Source organism: Lycorma delicatula, chromosome 1 (genome assembly GCF_047948215.1).
Source record: "Lycorma delicatula isolate Av1 chromosome 1, ASM4794821v1, whole genome shotgun sequence".
Classification (NCBI taxonomy): Eukaryota; Metazoa; Arthropoda; class Insecta; order Hemiptera; family Fulgoridae; genus Lycorma; species Lycorma delicatula.
This window is the reverse complement of record NC_134455.1, coordinates 224,089,145-224,107,873: the sequence shown is the minus strand read 5'-3', so window position 1 is coordinate 224,107,873 and position 18,729 is coordinate 224,089,145. Positions and strand designations below refer to the sequence as shown.

The 18,729-nt window shown below is 27.4% G+C and overlaps 1 protein-coding gene across 4 annotated transcripts in view; it reads left to right on the top strand.

Annotated features, from left to right (window-relative positions):
- The window catches only part of pps (protein partner of snf), a 208,876-nt gene that overhangs the window by 155,837 nt on the left and 34,310 nt on the right, over positions 1-18,729 (top strand). For all 4 annotated transcript variants that reach the window (XM_075373576.1, XM_075373568.1, XM_075373551.1 and 1 more), the window contains 2 exons: positions 8,054-8,297; positions 15,805-15,998. In XM_075373576.1, the coding sequence (XP_075229691.1) occupies positions 8,054-8,297; positions 15,805-15,998 (438 nt within the window). The remainder of the gene's footprint in view (positions 1-8,053; positions 8,298-15,804; positions 15,999-18,729) is intronic.

Here is an 18,729-nt window from a genome sequence, read left to right as displayed (position 1 = left end):
AATCCTCATTGTTGTTAGTTGCAGTGCTTGTTTCTGTTATTATATTGCTATAGCACTCTTCTTGTGTTCAATCAATATATTGATTTTATTACTACCACTTCCAGTTTTGTTTACAAATAACTACGCGTTAACACTGCTGGACTGTCCAGCAGTAGGCCATCACATACAACCTAATCATATTTACAACTTCAGAAATTGAACATAGACTCTAAAAAAATTAGCCCTAGTTTCAAACATAAATGTCGTGCTTTTTGTAATGTGCTACTGTTTATTGTGAAAGGTATTCATTTTAATTTCAGTAATATGCTAGTTTCATATTACTGACAGGTAATAGGCTAGTTTCATTAATGACAGTTTTTGTTTCTTTAATATATTTTTTATCTTTAATATTATAATATTGAATATATATATATTTTCATCTGTAGGATACTACTTTTTTTCTCATCATTTACAGTAAAGACAGTAAATTTTATGTTTACTTAACATTTTGAGATACTTTGGGGTTCTTTTTCTATATTCTCCATGCAGTTCAGTCCATTTTAAATGCAAGTTTTACACTCATTGTAACTGTATTAAACATTATGATGAATGAAAACATCTTTTTTACAAGCTCAATTCCTTTAATAGGAATTTCTTAAAAATCTAATGATTTTTTTAAAATGAACTAGAAAAAAGTAACCTGTATTAAACAAAGTAGTATTAAACAAAGGCAGATGCAAAACCGTCTTTACTTTAATATTAAAACAATAGTTTTTCCTGATATAAATAGTATTAAAGTAAAGATATAGAATCGACAGTGATAATTGTTTATGAAATCAGTCTACAGATAATACCAAGAATGTGTTACAGAATAAACAGAAATAATAAAAATGACATCAAATTACTTACAGGCAACAAAAGGTGTGCTAAAATATGAACTTGAAATGAGAGACATTGACAAGGGAGTAAAGACAGAAGTTAAACATAATGCAATTTCACTTTTCAATATATATATATATGCTTTCAAATCGTAATTGTTACTATATATTAAAAAAAAAGTTAAAAAGACTTTCTGTAAATAAGAAAAAAATATTTCTGGTTTTTGTGTATAAAAGGATAATCTATATATAGTGTATTTAATTAATACACTATAAAGTGTAAAGTTAATTATTTTGTTAATTATAAAATAAAATAAAGACCGAGTGAAAAAATGTATAACTTATTTTGGTGAATGTTTTGTTTCATTTGTATTCTATAGTACTGTAAGATAAATTACTGATTACAAAATGAAATTTATGGTAGCAGAATGTTACTTTTATTTATTATTGGAGTACGTTTAAGCACTTAATATTACAGCATGTTTATTCAGTTAACCATTAGCTTGTAATAAGGCGGATGAGGCATATTCCTGAGCGAACAGCTGTAATATCAGCATTTTCTATGGTTAATTGTTGGCATTATCTCTGTATGTCAAGCATTAAAAGATTATTAAAATGTGTGTATTTGAACTTAATACTATTTTTAAATGTTCTTACATGCCATAACCAAAAATATTTTAGGTAATTTGACATACATTACATTAACTTGACATATGTTGAAATATACATTTCATTCCTGAATTGGCATAGTCATTCTCTAGTTAATAAGCAACCTGTATCTCGCTTAGTAGGGAAAGTGAGTGTGCGATTTCCTGTTGCTTTTTTCAGTGAGCCAGATTTACTGTTCACATCAGCATTTTATACCCACTGAAATGCAACTGTTTTTCTGTAGCAGTGTTTGTTGATTCTACAAATGACTCCACTCTGTTCACCACATTTAGAGTACATAATTACTCTAAGAGAGAACAACTAGATTAGTGCTTTTTGTAACTCAGTTGCTTTACATGCACCACTGCCATTAGAAATACCAGCACATGTAGTGTAAAGCAACAAATTAATCTCTCAGAAAATAAATAAATTTAGTCTTATATCTTATTGTTATGATGTTTAAAAGTTATAACATAATTTATAGAACTAGTTCATGTAGTTTTGGAAAACACAAACATTGATTTTTCGTTACTCTTTTCCTTTTATTTTACAAATTTTTTAAAACTAATTACTGACAAGCAATAAATCATCTCAGTATTTCATTTTGTAGGATAATCTGGCTGTTACATAATTGGTGATTTAATTTGTGGCTCGGCCTGTTATGTTTGTTGATGTTATAATTCACATTTTATTATTACAATTCATCTAGTTCTGGTGAACAAACAAAACACTTGCAGGAATCACCCATTTAAAAATCAGCAAATTTTACATATTTTTTTGCTGCATCTGATAAATGAATATAAAAAACAGTTATACTTAAAGTAGTTATGATTACTATTTTACTACTTCTGTAAACATCTCTTGAGTGAGTGTTATCTCAGTTGTTTGTTTCAACAAATGTTTTTCTTCCTCATTTTAAATTTAAAGCTGTGCTTACCATATCTAAAAATAGATAATTATTTTTATTAATATAAAAATCTTTATTCATATAGTTTTCATTTAATATAAATGTAGTATGAAATTTAAAAGTTGATACTTACCATACCTTTTATTGTATGGTGAAATTGGAATATAGGTTGAAGATTTTCACTACCGATTCAAAGTTTGAACACAGTATGAGCTGTGGAATAATTATCTTATATTTAAATTAGAAAATTGTATGAAATATTGAAATTATCTCTATGGCAGAATGGTAGTGTGTCTGTTCTTCATCCAAAAATTACTAAGTTTGAATCCCAGAAAATTGATCGATGATTTAGAATTTATTGAGTTGCAGTATTTTTAAGCCAAAATTACATTAGAAGCAGTATAGAAACCTTGTAATTCTTTGTTGATAAGGGTAGGTATTGCAATTTTTTCAAAAGTTAATATACCCATGTATATTAGCTGCATGTTAATATATACTGACAAATATATTCACTGGCAAATATATACGTATATTGACTGCATGTTGCTGCAGTCAGTCATTTGCAGAAGAATAGTAGTTAGTGTCTTTGGGTAGAGTTAATGATTCACAGCAGTCATTAGAGTATCTTAATATTAGTGTCATTAAAAGTTTAGAATCATTCAGGTAATCATCAATGGTTATTTTTGTTCATTTACCTAATTTTTGCCTTTTGATAACAGTGTTTAAACTAAGCACTGTCTTTACCAGAGTGATAATGCCTGTGCTGAATTTAATACATTTGAGATACAAAAGATGCTGGTCAGGATATTTTCTGAAAGTAATGTTGTTCACTATTTGGTTAGTCCCTATAGTGAAGGTATCTCATCAAAGTGAAACTGAACATTAAATCTATAATGTGCTTACTGTCCTTATTAAAATTCTAATGTCTGTAGCAACAAACTTAGACTTTCTTCTGATATGTTTGGCCCTATATCTTCTTGTAAAACATGATTAGGCTATTTTTAAGTGACTTGTGCCTCATATTTGCTCACCTATAATCGCAGGATTTTGGTACTGATATATTTAATTGTGGTATTTAGTAATTAGTTATTTAAATTCAGTATTAGTGCTTTCATTTTGTTGTTTGAAACTTAGGTATAAATATGTAATAAAAAAGATGTTTAAATTCTGTGTAGAATATACACTTAATGCCTGCTTCTAGTGTGAATTGTTTTCCTGAGAATTGCTAAGCAGTCTCAAAATTGTGTGCACTTCATTTAGGCTCTCTCTTGAGAGGAGCAGTTAATGGTTAAGATAGTTAATGGTTAAGATCTGTGTTAAGTAATCTCAATAAAACTATACTTTCAAACAGGATTTATTTTTATTCACTAGATTTCAATAGGCTATTATAATTCATATTTCATGACTGTTCTAGACTGTATAGTATGTCACCATAGATTCATCTGAAAAAGGACTTGTGCAACTGCTAGATAGCTGCTACTTTGTTTCAACTTATTACTACAAGTGTGAAATGGAGAGAGAGGTTGTTGCAGACTAACAAAAAAATCGTTTTGTTTTTTAGTCTTATCTAAATGCAGCTATTATTTCTCTCTGTGTTTCCAGATATGTTAATTTCTTCTTTCTTTCTTTTTTCAATGCTATTCTCTAGTTATAAATAATTTATAATTATTTCCTTTGTCCTCTTTTGCCCACTTCTAATAAAGCAAGGGTGTCATTATTAAAGACAGTATTATTTATTTATATTCTTCAGAAGCTACAGGCTGAAATACAGTTTCAGAATGGTAGTTGAATTTTGTAGTGATGATCTTGTGAACTTGAGAAGTCCATAAAAATGATGACTAGTTGGTTGATCTCTGCTACTCTTAATAAAAAGCATTAAAAACCCTAAAAATCCTCAAAATCACTGGTGATTCTCACAGCACACAAGTAATAAATATATTAATCATGTGTAATGAAATCATTGACCATCTCACAAAAAAATGCCTATTAAAATTTAGCTAATTTTTTTCTGTTGATTTTAGTTTAATACTGTTATTTAACATTTTATAAAGTTCTATTCAGTTTTTGTTTTTTAGTTATTTATTATATATAAATTTACTTATTAGCTTTATTTTTGATCTGCACATGAATTTGTTACACTAACAGGAAATTATTGATAAAGTTTACTGTCGTTAGGTTACCTGTGCAACTCTGTGCTGTAAAAGATAATCTGTACTGTACAGATTTTATATTTTCAATTGTGTTCTTCTATAATCTTGTTAAAAGTACTAAAATTAGCAAAAATTTATCATATAAAAAATTATCTTAGCCATTGTTAGATAGTAATTTTGATAAAGTAATCATTAATGGCTTTTTTTGTTAATCCCCAAGAAGTTGTGCCAGCATAAAAATATGTTGCTTACTATTTATTCCCTGTTTGCCCAAAATGAAATTCAAAAAATTAAACTTGTTTAAATAATGTTGTGTACCCAGTTCAATTAACAAATTGGTTTTTTGTGAAAATTATAAAAAAATGTATCTATAAATTCTTAATAAAATTATTGAATTTGTTTACTAGTTTTTTTTAAACCTTTTTATCCTACTATAATTAATATAATCAGTATCAGTTCATATTATCAGTATTATTTCATATAATTATTTTTGTGTATGAATACAGACTTAAACCACCCTTCCCTTTTCAATTTATTAATTTCTCGTATATTTTTATTGGTTCCCTAATCAAATTTTTTTCCAATCTTCATCTTCAATACAAATCTGGGGGCATTGGACAGCTTCTTTCTTGACTGAAAGTGTAGGAAATCTATTCCATTTATATAATGTAGGCTTTTAAGTATAGAAGTATGTCAGTCTGAATAAAATATGTTTTTGTTTACATTTAGCTTAAACGGGTAAAACTTATACATTTAAAAACATATATTAATAGACAAAATCCTACAAATTCCACAACAAAAAGTTTAATTTTATTAGGTAAATAGTTTATAACAATAAATATCATTCCTTGTCATGATTTACAGTAATTCATTTTTTTTTAATACACTAAGTGTACGTAATGAAATCAAAATAGGAAATGTTGATGTAAAATGGAAATGACAGGCATTTCAAAACAAACATACATCAATTTCTAGATCTTCAGTATTCTTTAAACAGTTCTTGAAAATTTTCTCTTTTTAAGTAATCATTTAACAATAAGTTTAGCTGCTTTGAAATAATGCCTCATTTCATCTTCAATTAAAAATGTGTAACAGCATGTACATCTTGGGAACAATAACAAGATATTTAATGTCCACAACTTAAGAGTAATTTTCAAATAGGAACAGCAGTATAAATTTTGACACATGACTCGCTCCCATAATTAATTTTCAATTGCCTGTACATTTGTTGCAGTTACACGTTTTTCAGAATTTAAAATAATTATAATATTACCTTATAATGTGGACAGTGAGCCTAACAAATGCCAACTGTGAGCAATCAAAATTGCTTAACTAAACTTATTTTCTCTGGAGATAAATATCTTTATTTATAGTTGGAACTATAAGCTGTTTATAATTTATCATTGGCTAATGGCCATAATTGCAGTCCATTTATTTAAATTGAACAAAAATAAATAAAGAATACATTTACGAATCACATTATTCAACAAAATTGTGTCAAATTTATCTTCAAAATTTATAAATAAATTATGTTATGTCATTTTTTACCATCTATACCACATAGCTAGATGAAAGTAATTCATGAAATTTACCATAAGCAGTAATTTATCAGCATCCATTATCTTACTCTTCAATCCTTCAAGTTACTCCTAAGAAGAAAACAAGACTACTCACTATACCTATTTGAACATATTGCAAAACACAAACTGTAATCTTCCAAATAATAGGTTTACTTCTCTCCAAAATGGTTGATATATTGCTTAAAATAATTATGCCTTTGACAACACAATTTAAATAGCATTTAAGTGTATCACAGTTAGGATGTATACTTATTTATTGTGTAAGCAGTTTAAAACTGTATTAGCTTTCTCTCTATTTATGCTACTTTTTTCATAACATTCAAAACATTGTATCTGGATTAATTAAATTATATAAGTATTTCATATTAAAAAAATCAGTATCGCATGTGTGCTCTACCGTAGAGCCATTTTTAGAACTAATTTATTATTAGTTAAAATTTTATGTAGTAAACACAGTGTTCTCTTTGTCTAGCGTATTGTTTTTGTCATGAAAAATGCATAATTGGAAGAAATACATATCAAATTAATAGTAATAAATCAAAATCTAAACCTAGACCATCACAAAGTACTAATTGTACAAATTATGTGCGCATACATAATGAAAGCGTCAGTTTTTAACTAATTATTTAACAGCATAATAATAAATCAGTGTAACCAGTAACACACAAAAATTCATATACATAAGTTTTATTAGTATTTAATATTATGAGAGTGTTAATGAATTAACATTATTAAAATAATTTCAAAACCTAAATTAGTAAAAAAATATTTATGTATTTTTCCTGTAGAATATTTTCAGTAAATGTTTGAGTAGCAAGACAAATCACTGTCTACGTAAATTTTTTTTTTGCATGATATCACGAAATTGAAAGTGTTTTCTGCTTCAAACAAGTAGGTGAAAAGGTGTTAATGTATTCAGTTAATAATTTAAAAACCTTTTATCCTTTTCCAGCTAATTTACAATAAACTACTTATTTGTGCCAGTTGTGTTCATTCACTCTGCCTATTACTTATTGTGTTTATAAAGAATGTTTGTTTCTACCTTTATTTATTTATTGTTTTTTTTATCAGGTACTGTGAATCTTAATTAAAAATTGTGCTTTATCTAAACAATTTTACCTGAGAAACATTCTACCCAGTATTAACATTCTCAATCTTGTTAACTTACTCGGATGCTTTAATCTGTCTTATCATTTTGTAGCCTATTAATTTTTTTACCTAAATTTTAAATATAGTTTAAATAATACTGTTTGCATCATAGAAATTGCTATGATCCAAACAATATTCATTGAAGATAAGCTCAACTGGTTTTTTAACTCTTCAGTGATCTACAGAGATGGTTTATTAAACATGGCTAATCATGTTTAATCATTGGTGTTTAACCTTATTTCACACCCTTTAATTTAGTATGAAGTTCTAGTTAAATTTTAGATATTGCAGAATATCAAACATATACATATTAATATCAAATAACATTACACATCAGGTTGTGTAATGTTGTTGCAGTTAGTTTTACATAGAACCCTGCTATAACTTACCTGTATTTTTTCCTATTGAATACCACCATTACTGTTACATTTTTAAGTTTTTGACTTACCTACAGTTCTTTTTTATACTTGAAAAATTTGACATTATTAGCAGCTTTATTTTTTCCAAAAAATTATCCTTTCTGTTAATATGCTTTTTATAAGCTTTTAAACTGTATTAGCTAAACTACACTTGCGACTTTATTAAAGTCGAAACAAAGTTAACTATACTTTCAACTGCGTTTTAGACTGGCTCATATAGCTTCACTCTAAAAGACCATATTATCTAGGTGATGTATTCTATTATTTACCGTGTATACTTTTTTTGTCTACCATGTGTAATTTACACGTTCATGTGAAATTACAGTGTCATTTTTTGTTGCAGGAAAGCAAATAGAAGAACAAGGAATTGAATGGAATTGTCCTAACTGCAAAAAGAAGGTTTCAGAAACAAAAACTGTTGAAGTTTCTGCTGAAAAGATAACCCCAAAGAATCAGGTTCAAAAACCTTCATCAGAAGCCAAAGGAAATCCTAATGAAAGCAAACAATTGAAAGAAATGAAATCTCCCTCTCAAACGAAACAGACTACTTTAAAATTCCATTTTGAAAAGACTGCTTCTAAGCCTGTGTACGTTTTGTTTTTCATTAGTGTTAACACATATAATAATGTAGATTACTGTATGTGAATTGTGTTGAAATAAAATTTTACTTAAAGGAAGTTTTTAAGTGATGCTAAAATCTTTTCAGATATATATCTGCTGCAAACTAAAATCAATTACCTTAACCTTATTTAACATCACAGAATTTTATTTGGGTTACTCATTTGTAACTTATTTTTATGAAAAACCTGAAATAGAATAATCTTACAGTGGTTTTTCTTTAATACTGCCACTCAGATGTGTTTGATGTTATTAATCTTAAAGGCATGTCCTACTTGAATGTGTAAATGCACTTGAAGTGTTAAACAGTTTTTCTGAATTTTGTTATACAGTTAACCTTATTATGGTCAAAGTATCTGTCAGTTTTGTTTAGCCATTGATTTAGTGCAATTTTATTTTTTCAGCTTTTCAAAAAATACCTGCGTTTTTTTTTGAGACCCCATGACCCTTATTTTGTAAAAAATACTTGTAAGTATTTAAATACCTTTGATAATAATTATATGAAATAAAAACCATGTTTTCCCCATCTAGTTATTTATAATTAGCATAAAATAACTTTCAGTTATTTGGATTTCAGTTACGTAAGCACTTACTCTAAATGCTTAAAATGATTGCTTAATTGTTCAACACCTTTTCTAAGTAGTATATATTTTGATTGCACTCATAATTGTGCCTATATATATGTATATATATATATATATATATATATATATATATATTTATAAATACATACCAGAAAATATGTTCACTTTTTGTCTTATTTTTGTTGTAACCAATGTCATCTGATATTGAAATCTTGGTGATACTAGAGATATTTGTATTTCCTTGTTTCATGTTTTTATTCAGTTTATTAATAATCTCGAGTAAAAAATAAACCTTTTCTCTTGCATCCTACTCTATGCTTGTTTTATAACTCATATTTTTAATTATGGCTTTCTTCTTTTGTTACAGTTAGCTGAATTATTTTTGAGAATGGCCTTATTTAATTTAAATCGTTCTGAAAATTATGATGGCCAATTTTTAAATCATATTATGTAAACTGTTCCAATCTGGTTTCTCTCTATTATGTTTCCGTGTTTATTGTTTTGCATGTTTTTGTTACTGTTGATTGTCCACCATTTCTTTGTGATTATTTATTCACTGATGTTTCTACTCATTGAAAGAAAGCTGGAAGTTTCCATTAGAAGATGGTATTTTGTATTATGATCTTTAACACTGAAGAAAAAAATATTAGTAACTAGTTTTTTTAAACAGATAAGTAATTTTGTTTTCATATTGTGAGGTGGATTAGACAAGTGAAGTACATAAGGATATGAAACAAAAAAAGGAACCTTCTAACAGTGAAGTTAATGCTTTTAAACTGCACACCTTAAAGAAGAAACACTGATAGTGGTTTTATATTGTTTCTTTTTTTTACTGCATAGTATATAGAAGGTTAAAAAAAAATAATGTATGTGTAAAATAAAAATGTTTTGTTAGTGATTAATAAATTGGATATTTTTTTGTATGTGTTATTAGTTTTATCAGTAATATTACATGATATGCATTGTGTTAGTTGATTTAGAGTTAAATTTTCAAATTAAGGCAAAATTCTACCATGAAGTGAAGTCTTGTAGCATCCAAGTAAGAAAAAATGTTTAATGCGGAACTGTAAACTTTTGATACTCCCATATGAAGGGCCTCACTGAAGTGGATGTTTCAGTTCCATTCAAATTATGTTTTTCAGTTACTTTTAAGATATTTTTTACCATTAATAATTTTAGCGTTAAGTTTTATTATGCTGCAATAGCAATTTCTAAACCATGCAGCAATGAAGTAGGCCTGATCTTTTCATTAATCTCCAAAATTTGTTTATCCATAATAAATGTTTAAAACTTCAATTTTTTTTTATATAAGTGCACTGAGTACTTAACCAAAACGATAAATTTATAAAGATGTGTATTTTTTAATAATATGAAGGGTTCATGATATTACCATGTTATTTATATTATATTTATAATAACTTGTTAAGAATTTTGGGAAATGGTCCTTTGTTAGGAAAGAATTAAGGAATATTTAGAGAATTTAGGAATATTGAGTTTTTCTTTAGTGGAGTTCATGCGATAGATTCTGACCATAAACACAGTCCAGTGCACATGATTTATGGTATAAACTGTTGTTATACCAGTATAACTAAGCATTTTGTCAAAAATATTACGGTAGGTCTCATCTCTGTGTAATATTTCTTTGATCTTTACCTTTCTACTACATTTTGCATGCAGTTTATTTTATTTTGACATTATTTTTTGAATACTTCAAGCAAGCAATAAAATATATAATTCATTTTTAAACCATGTTCTGCATTCTCTGTTTACTGCAATAATAATTATAGTCAGATTCATCAGTCATTAATAGTGAAATTTTTGTGAAAGGTAACAAAACTATAGAATTTTATTTTTATTTATGGATGTTTCAATATTTTAGCTACAACTTTTTCAGAAGTTGGGAATAAGTATCTTTAATCATCGATGTATTGGGATTCTGAAGTTATAAATTGCAAGTATTAAAAGTAAGAATGTGGACAATCTCAGAATTTGAACTGTTTTCATTTTGAACTGATTGTATTTTAAGAGTAATAAATGACAATAGCATAAATCTAAAAAGGGAACCATGCAGGCTACAACACTTAAATAGCAGAATTGACTCTTTGTTATCAGGTTTATTAGTTTCATTATCACTGTTGGCAAAAGAAGCAAAATTTATAAGTTTTACTAGGTTGCACGTTTTTAAGGAGTTCCATTTATAGATTAATGGGGCACATGTAGGATGTTTATAAATGATGTTTCATAATTAATTAATAATTTTGCATGAGATTCAATGAATATGGGTTAAAGAGGAGGCATACAAAATTCATTCATGAAAAAGAGGATATCTCAATTCTATTTATTTGTGCTTTAAGCACATCAAATTACAATTTGAAATTTTCAGAATTATTTTATTTAATTGTATACTTTAATTGATATGTAGTTTGGATTGAAATAATCTGTGTACAAAATGATATTACTCGGTGATTATTTATTGAAACATGTGCTGTTATTTTTTGTATTTAACGGTTTTAATTAATTGTAGCAGAGCTTTTTTCTTTTTGGGATGAAATGTCAGATTTTTTTTTTTTTTTTTAATTAACATATGCTAAACAATTTTGTAAAATTTGTGTGTAAAAAGACTGCTTGCAATTTTATGAGGTATAATTTTTTTTGTTTTATAATTTTTTTCATGTAAAAAAAAATCGCCACATGAACAGAATGTGGTGATACTTTGATATCACATTACAGTTTTTACTCTTTTTTTATTAATCCTTTTTTTGTTTACATTTTTTGCCTGCGATATATTTCACTACAGTTCATAAACATATAAAGGAAAAATATTTTAAGTAAATTCATCAGAACATGCTACCCCTACCCTGTGTGGTGTCTATATTGTCTACTAACAATCTCATATTGCAGAAATAATGGATTAAGATTATGCTTTATAAGTCTCTTATTTGAAAAATTGTATGTGTAAGTAAAATAAAGATCCTTATTTTTCTTTTTGAAAAATTGATCATTATTCATGGTTGGGAATGAATTTTATTCACAGTGTGAAAGTTTTCTGGATTTATTAAACATCCTTCAAGACCCTATGTAAATTTGTTAATTTTATACTGTGTATGATATATATATAAAAAAAAAAATTAATTTCAACCAAGATTCTGTCGTAGCTTCTGTCAATAACATAACTATGGTACATAACATCTACCTTACTAACCAGTCAGTACTGGATAAGAACTAACTTTAATGAGGAACTCATATCATTGTTCTATACGTCACCCTGGAGGTCTTCATGTAGTAATAACTGTTGTGAGGAGGTTATTATTTGCCATTTGCGAATAGGGCGCACTAGGCTCGATCATAATATCTGATAACTCAAAATGATGCACCCATTTGTGTTCACTGTGACTGCCAACTGATGGTACACCATATTTTAGTGGACTGTGTCTGTTATGCAGCAGTGTGTTAGAAATTTAAATTTGGGGCTAACATCAGAAATATTTTAGGTATGTTATAAACTGTCACAGTTTCTTAAGGCCATACATATAGATTCAAAGATTTAATTACTCATACAATCTTCTTTTTCATCTATTTATGCCATTTGGTGTATGATAGATGGTATTTTTGTTATAAGTTAATTTTAACTATTGAATTTAACTGTGGTTTTAATTTGGCTTTAGCATACGGCATGGGAATTTTATATCTATTGCGTGTTTTTATATTACTTTTGTGTAATATTTGGGTTAATATTTTAAATTTAATTTTTATTTGTTAGTATCGTGTTTGGGTGCTAATGACAACACTTTAATTTTGCACCCACAAAAAAAATCTTTTGGGAGGAATGATATTATATCCATTATTTGCTGCATGAATGATGGGTCTTGTATGAGAATTTCAAAAGAGAAAAACAGTCAAAAAATTTTAAACACCTAATGTAGAACAGTTGACTTAAGTACCTGCAAATAATTTAAAAAAAAGAAGAAATAGAAATACAACACTTAAAGCATTTATATCTCCTTAAATGAAGACATGAAATAAATAAGATAATTATTTTAAACTACTTATTAAACACATAATTTTTAAAAACATATGTCAATCATCATGGATAAAAATTTTAACAAAGAAACGTGAAAATTATGTTAGTTGTATATGTTTTGTTTGGGTAAGTAAAAAAAAAAAAAAAAATACCTGTACATACAGAAATTAAAAAAAATAATTTGAAAATTCTTATGAAATGTTCAAAACAAGTTGTAAATTTGTTCATTTAGATATCCAGTTATGTGACTCTAATATGGACTCATTAATGTGTATATGAAGAAAAAAAGAATAAACTAAAATAAAATAATGGTGGTAGAATTACAGTGTTCGAAAATCATGACAATATTGTTAATTTATAGGCTAAAAACTATTTCACCAACAACCATTCAAATTTCTCTTTATAACAGCTTCAATCTAGGAATTATTATAGAAGTATTCAAATGCAAGATTTTACTGTGTTTAGTTCTTTTTACAAATGATGACCAATGTTGCTTAGAAAATAGCTTCTTAATTTATCAGAATCTACTTAAAATGATGCCATTGCCTGTATGAGTGTTCACTTGCACAAGTTGTAAATGTGATTTTTATCTTGAAAGGTAAACCCTTCCATGTTTCACTCTTTACAAGCAAGTGTGTGTCTTAAGACTTACATGTCACATTTGTAATTTAATTTGAATATGGAATCAGATTTCTCTATGATAAAAATAACATGACTTACTGATATGAAGGGTTTTGATTAATTTATATCACATTACTAGAAACTGCTTGCGCAGTCAAGGTTGTTAATCTTGTCATGTATCAGGGTACCAGTCCTGACATGCCTTCTATTAACTCCAAATTACCGAAGTAAAGTGGTGATAAAGTTTAATCAATTAAATGTACTTAATGAAAATCTTTTCAGAATTGCTATGCAGCTCCTTTTTCAGTGTTTATAGTTTGTCAAGGTTATAATTATTATTTTATAATTTTTTTTTTTACTTTTTTATTTCATCTGATAACGTGTGAATTTTAATGAACACTATATCTAAATTTGTGGTTTGTTAATATTATATTAACTTGTTCAGCTGTAGGTTTAAAAGAAAGGTTTGTTTTAATTACTGTTACACCTATGTGTAACAAAGAAGTTACAATTTAAATGAAAGGCACTATATGCATGCATAGAAACAGCACTGTACCTATAAAGATGATTTTATTGCATATACAGATTAAATTTTGCTTCCATAGGTCTGAACCCTAAACTTGATTTTTTCTGTTGTTGGTTCTTAAAATAAATTATTATGAACTCATAGAAGATTTAAAAATGTTATTTTAAATGCTGATCCTTCTTCCACTCCCACATTATTATAGTCATTGTAATTCTAATTTTATGACATTATTCTTTTATCAGGATTTTGCAAATTTGTTTAAAATTTTAAGTAGCATGACTTGAAATCTTTGTTAGGTTTTCCTTATTTTGTTCATGCAATTAACAGCTTTTGCATTGCTTGTTTTAATATTAAAGACATACTAAGGATTTCTTTCATAATTTTGTCACTGTCAGGTTATTTACTGAACGTTTTTCAATTAATTTGTAAAAAAAAAAAAAAAAAAATATAGAGATTAACAAAGAGAAAGTACATTCAATTTATTAACTGCAAATTAAATTCAATTAAATATCACTGAAATTGTTATTGGTTAATTCAGTTATAGAAATTAATTTTTATTGTTATTTATTTTTCTTTACTGTCTGGTGTGTTTTTAAATAGTTAACAAAATAACTTTTGAAACAAAGTACTAATTAAAAACTAAATTCATCCTCCTTGTTTTTGGAAGGCATACATTTTTCACATTCATGGTGAATGAATAGTAATGAACTAGTTATTAATTTTGAAATTCAAATATTCTCAACTTTTAAATTATTTTATCCCAAGAAATTTTTGAAGTGAAGGTTATTTGACAAATTTTTGGGGTTTCAAGTTACTATCAGAACTGATCCTGTAATATTTTCAAAATATTGAACATTTATTTTTATAGATATTAATTTATTTCCTAAAGTATAAGTTCAGTAGAAAACATTTTATTTTTTTAGAGTCATTTAATTTATAATTTTGACACTCTCTTTGAATAGAAATAATGAACTTTTGGTGTACTTAATAATACCAGTGCACTTTGGTGGTTGGGGTTCAAAAAATACATGTATATATCAGCATTTGTGTATTTTTTAGGGAAGACAGAAACTAATATTTTGTAATTTAAATACTATGCATCAGTAGAAATAAAATAATTTTGTCAGAATTTAAAAATGTAGTAAGTGTAATAATTATGAAAAACATAGTTTATTAATATAAATTTGTTAAATATTGTTTTAAAAATTATTCATAGCCTGTTTTTGGATGATGTTTATTATTTTACCTTATTTCATTACTTCTTTAATTGTGATATTTTCTAATTGAGAAATGTCCTGTGTTCTTAAAATCGATGCAAAATATATTATCATTAGTGTTCAAAAAATGGTTGGTAGTACGTTTTTCATATACTTCATTTAAATCAGGATGTTATTACATTTGTTTTGTTTTTTTCCTTAATCTTGTATGATTTATGTGATGTTTATGCTAAAATTATATATATTCCATTCTGTTCATGTACATTCCAATGTTCAATCTGATCTGTAGTGTCCTAAGCCTCCTTTCTCTTATGTAGGGTGAAAATTACTTGATAACTAGTGAATGTTAATATGAGGGAGTGTAGTTTATCTGCAGCACATGATTAAAAAAAAATGTGATTTGATAGATTGAACTTGCTTATTAAAACAGTTAAATCTTTGCTATCATCCTTTTTCTTAGTTTTAGTACAATTCTACTTAAATAAAAATGTTATCTTTATGTTTCAGTGGTAATATCAGTTGCATTGTTTGTAAAAAGCCAGCGCAGATTGAAAGTATTTATTGCAGCGATGATTGTATTGTAAAACATGGTGAAGAATCATTAGAGATGATTAATAAAGAAAAAGGTGATAACTCTGGAAAGACTGTAGGAGATACAAGAGTTATTGTTTTTGAAAGAAAGACAGCACGGTTATTAGCAGGTCTGTATTTTTCACTGCTGTGATTCACTAATAATGAAGTTAGAGGCTATTTGACATGGGCACATTTAAATATTACCTATTACAAAATATGTATGTTCTGTAACTTTTCATTACCAAACAGTTTTCAAAGTTATATCTATATGCATTAATTTTAAACATTGTGTGCCTTGATCCTAAAAATATGATTCTCTCATCTTAAAAATATCTGTATAGTTGTATATTATGTAGTTGATATATCTATACCTGTAAGTTGACACTGCTCATATCTGCACAGCTGTGGGTTATGAAAAAGTAATTTCTAGAAAATTTTACTAATTTTCTAGAAATGCACAATTATCCGTTGCTGTATAAATAACTTTTTTGACATTAAAAAATAAAAAGTTTTTTATTGTTATTTTTTTCTTCATGAGGATAGAGTTATTTATAATGTGTGATTTTTTTCTTAAATTTATACTCACAGTTAAAACCATTATATTCCGATGTGTAATTTGCAAACTTATTAACATATTTACTTATTAAACTGATATTTTGATTTTTTTTTTTACATGTTTATTATATTTATTTTTATGTAAGTTATTGTGCATTTTATTTTATAACTCTTATGATGCCTAAAAACATTGTCTGGAAATACTTGAAAAAGTAATCTACCAAAATATAGAGCACATAGAATTTAGCAGAATCATAAATAATAAATTACTTAACAGTAAATTACTTCAGATGACTTATCTAAAAAAAAATGTCAGTATTGAGAAAACCATTCATAGAAAAGCAAGTAATCTGCTCTGCAGAGTAATCTGCATCTGCTCAGTGGTGTAGAAATCTTCTATTAGAATGTGAGTTGTGTAGTTGTAATCAACTGGAAGAAGTTAATACAAATCTCTTTTGGCTAAAAGTTATATAAATAAAAAATAATATTAATTTCAGTTGCTTAACTGCAGTTTCATAATTATTATTAATTATACTGAAAATTGAATTTGATTTTATGAGTTGATATATTAAATATATTAATAATCTATATATACTTTTGGTAACACTCTCTTGTAACATTATGTTATAAATAATTCATCCAAGTTGATATCCATGTGCATGTTGATTCTAAGAAATTGCTGTTGTGACAAAAGCATTATTAGTAAGTGATATTCTGGAAAGGAATGAATTTTTAAAGTTTTATCATAGTTGGAATTTATTCCATATCTAGATACTGACTGTTTGTGATTTATGATAAACTGTGTGCAACAGTTTCAAGAGCAGAATGCCTAGAAAATAAATTTTTCTAAAATGCTTTTTTCTTCCAATAAAACAAAAATAGTTTTCCAAGAGCATTAATTTTTTTGAGCTTTTTGTCTGACTAAATGAAATAAGATGATTGAATTCATAAGGACAGAAAATAGAGTCTAAATGTTTTAAAAGATCATCTTGGTTATGTATAATACTGCAATTTTTGTACCAAGTACTAGTAGACATAGGAATTTCTGTGAGGGTCACTGAATGACCCTCAAAAAAGAGATAAATGACTGTAGAAAAATTATTTATTCAGTGATAGTGAAAATAATATTACTTTTCAACATAATCTCCATCTACTTTAATGAACTTGTCCCTCTTTCTGTAAGCTTTCTCATTCCAGTAGTAAAGAATTGTTCACTTTGTGTCTGAGCCAATCTTGACCTGCTCATTGTTGTCAACCTTTTTTTTAAGCCTTGGGACCGTCATATTGCTTCAGAGGATGAAATGAAATGGCAATTTTTAGCATGTGAAAATGCCTGCCTGACCAGGATTCAAACCTGTAATCTCCAGATGAAAGGCCAAGACACCATCACTCAAACCACAGATATATATGTAAAATCTCTTAGAGAGGACAAAAAAACTGATGATGTGAGATCATAAATGTAAGAGAGATGTGGCAACAACTCCCAATATAACTTCTGAATAGGTTTCCATGTCTGATAAGCGGTATCAGGGATGGGTATTACCGTGCAGAAGAATTAGTATTTGAGAGAAAAGCAGGACATTTCCTCCCCATTGGTGTTCCTTTAATCTTCTAGCATGTGACAAAAGTACTCACTGTTGGTTGTCCTATATTATTCTTCCAAATAATTGCAATAAATTGGATCTTTATAGCCCCAAAACACTTTTTGCATAACTTTACACTTACATTTTGAATTTTTTCCTAGTAGATGAACTTGGATGTTTCTATTACATACTCAGATGTTTGGGTTCTGGCTCAAAATGATGGATCCAAGTTTCATCACAAATTATTTTCCAATCTAAAAAAGCTTCCACTAAAAACTGTTGTTTAAGCTTGGTATAAATATGAATTCAGGTATCTTTGTGATTTTGAGTTGACTGTCTTAGAATCCACCTTGAACATATTTTGCTTGTGGTAAGTCAGTTTATCATGAATAATGGAATAGATAGTGCCGATGCTTGCGCTAAAAATTTCAGCAATTTCCCAGAATTTATGTGTTTTCCTCAGGAATAAGATCATGAATAGGATTTTGCAAAGCATCCATTGAAAATATCAGTCTTACGCAATGATGAAAATTGGTGGCACCTGTTCTACCCAATTTAAACTGTTCAATCCACTTATAAAAAATTGCACAGTTAATGCAATTATGGCTCAACCATTATAGCATCCATGAGTGAATTTAGGCCAGTCTTACACATGCCTTAGAAAATAATATCACAGCACACGCTTTTCTTCCACAGTACTTTTCTCAAGCAAAGCTGACAC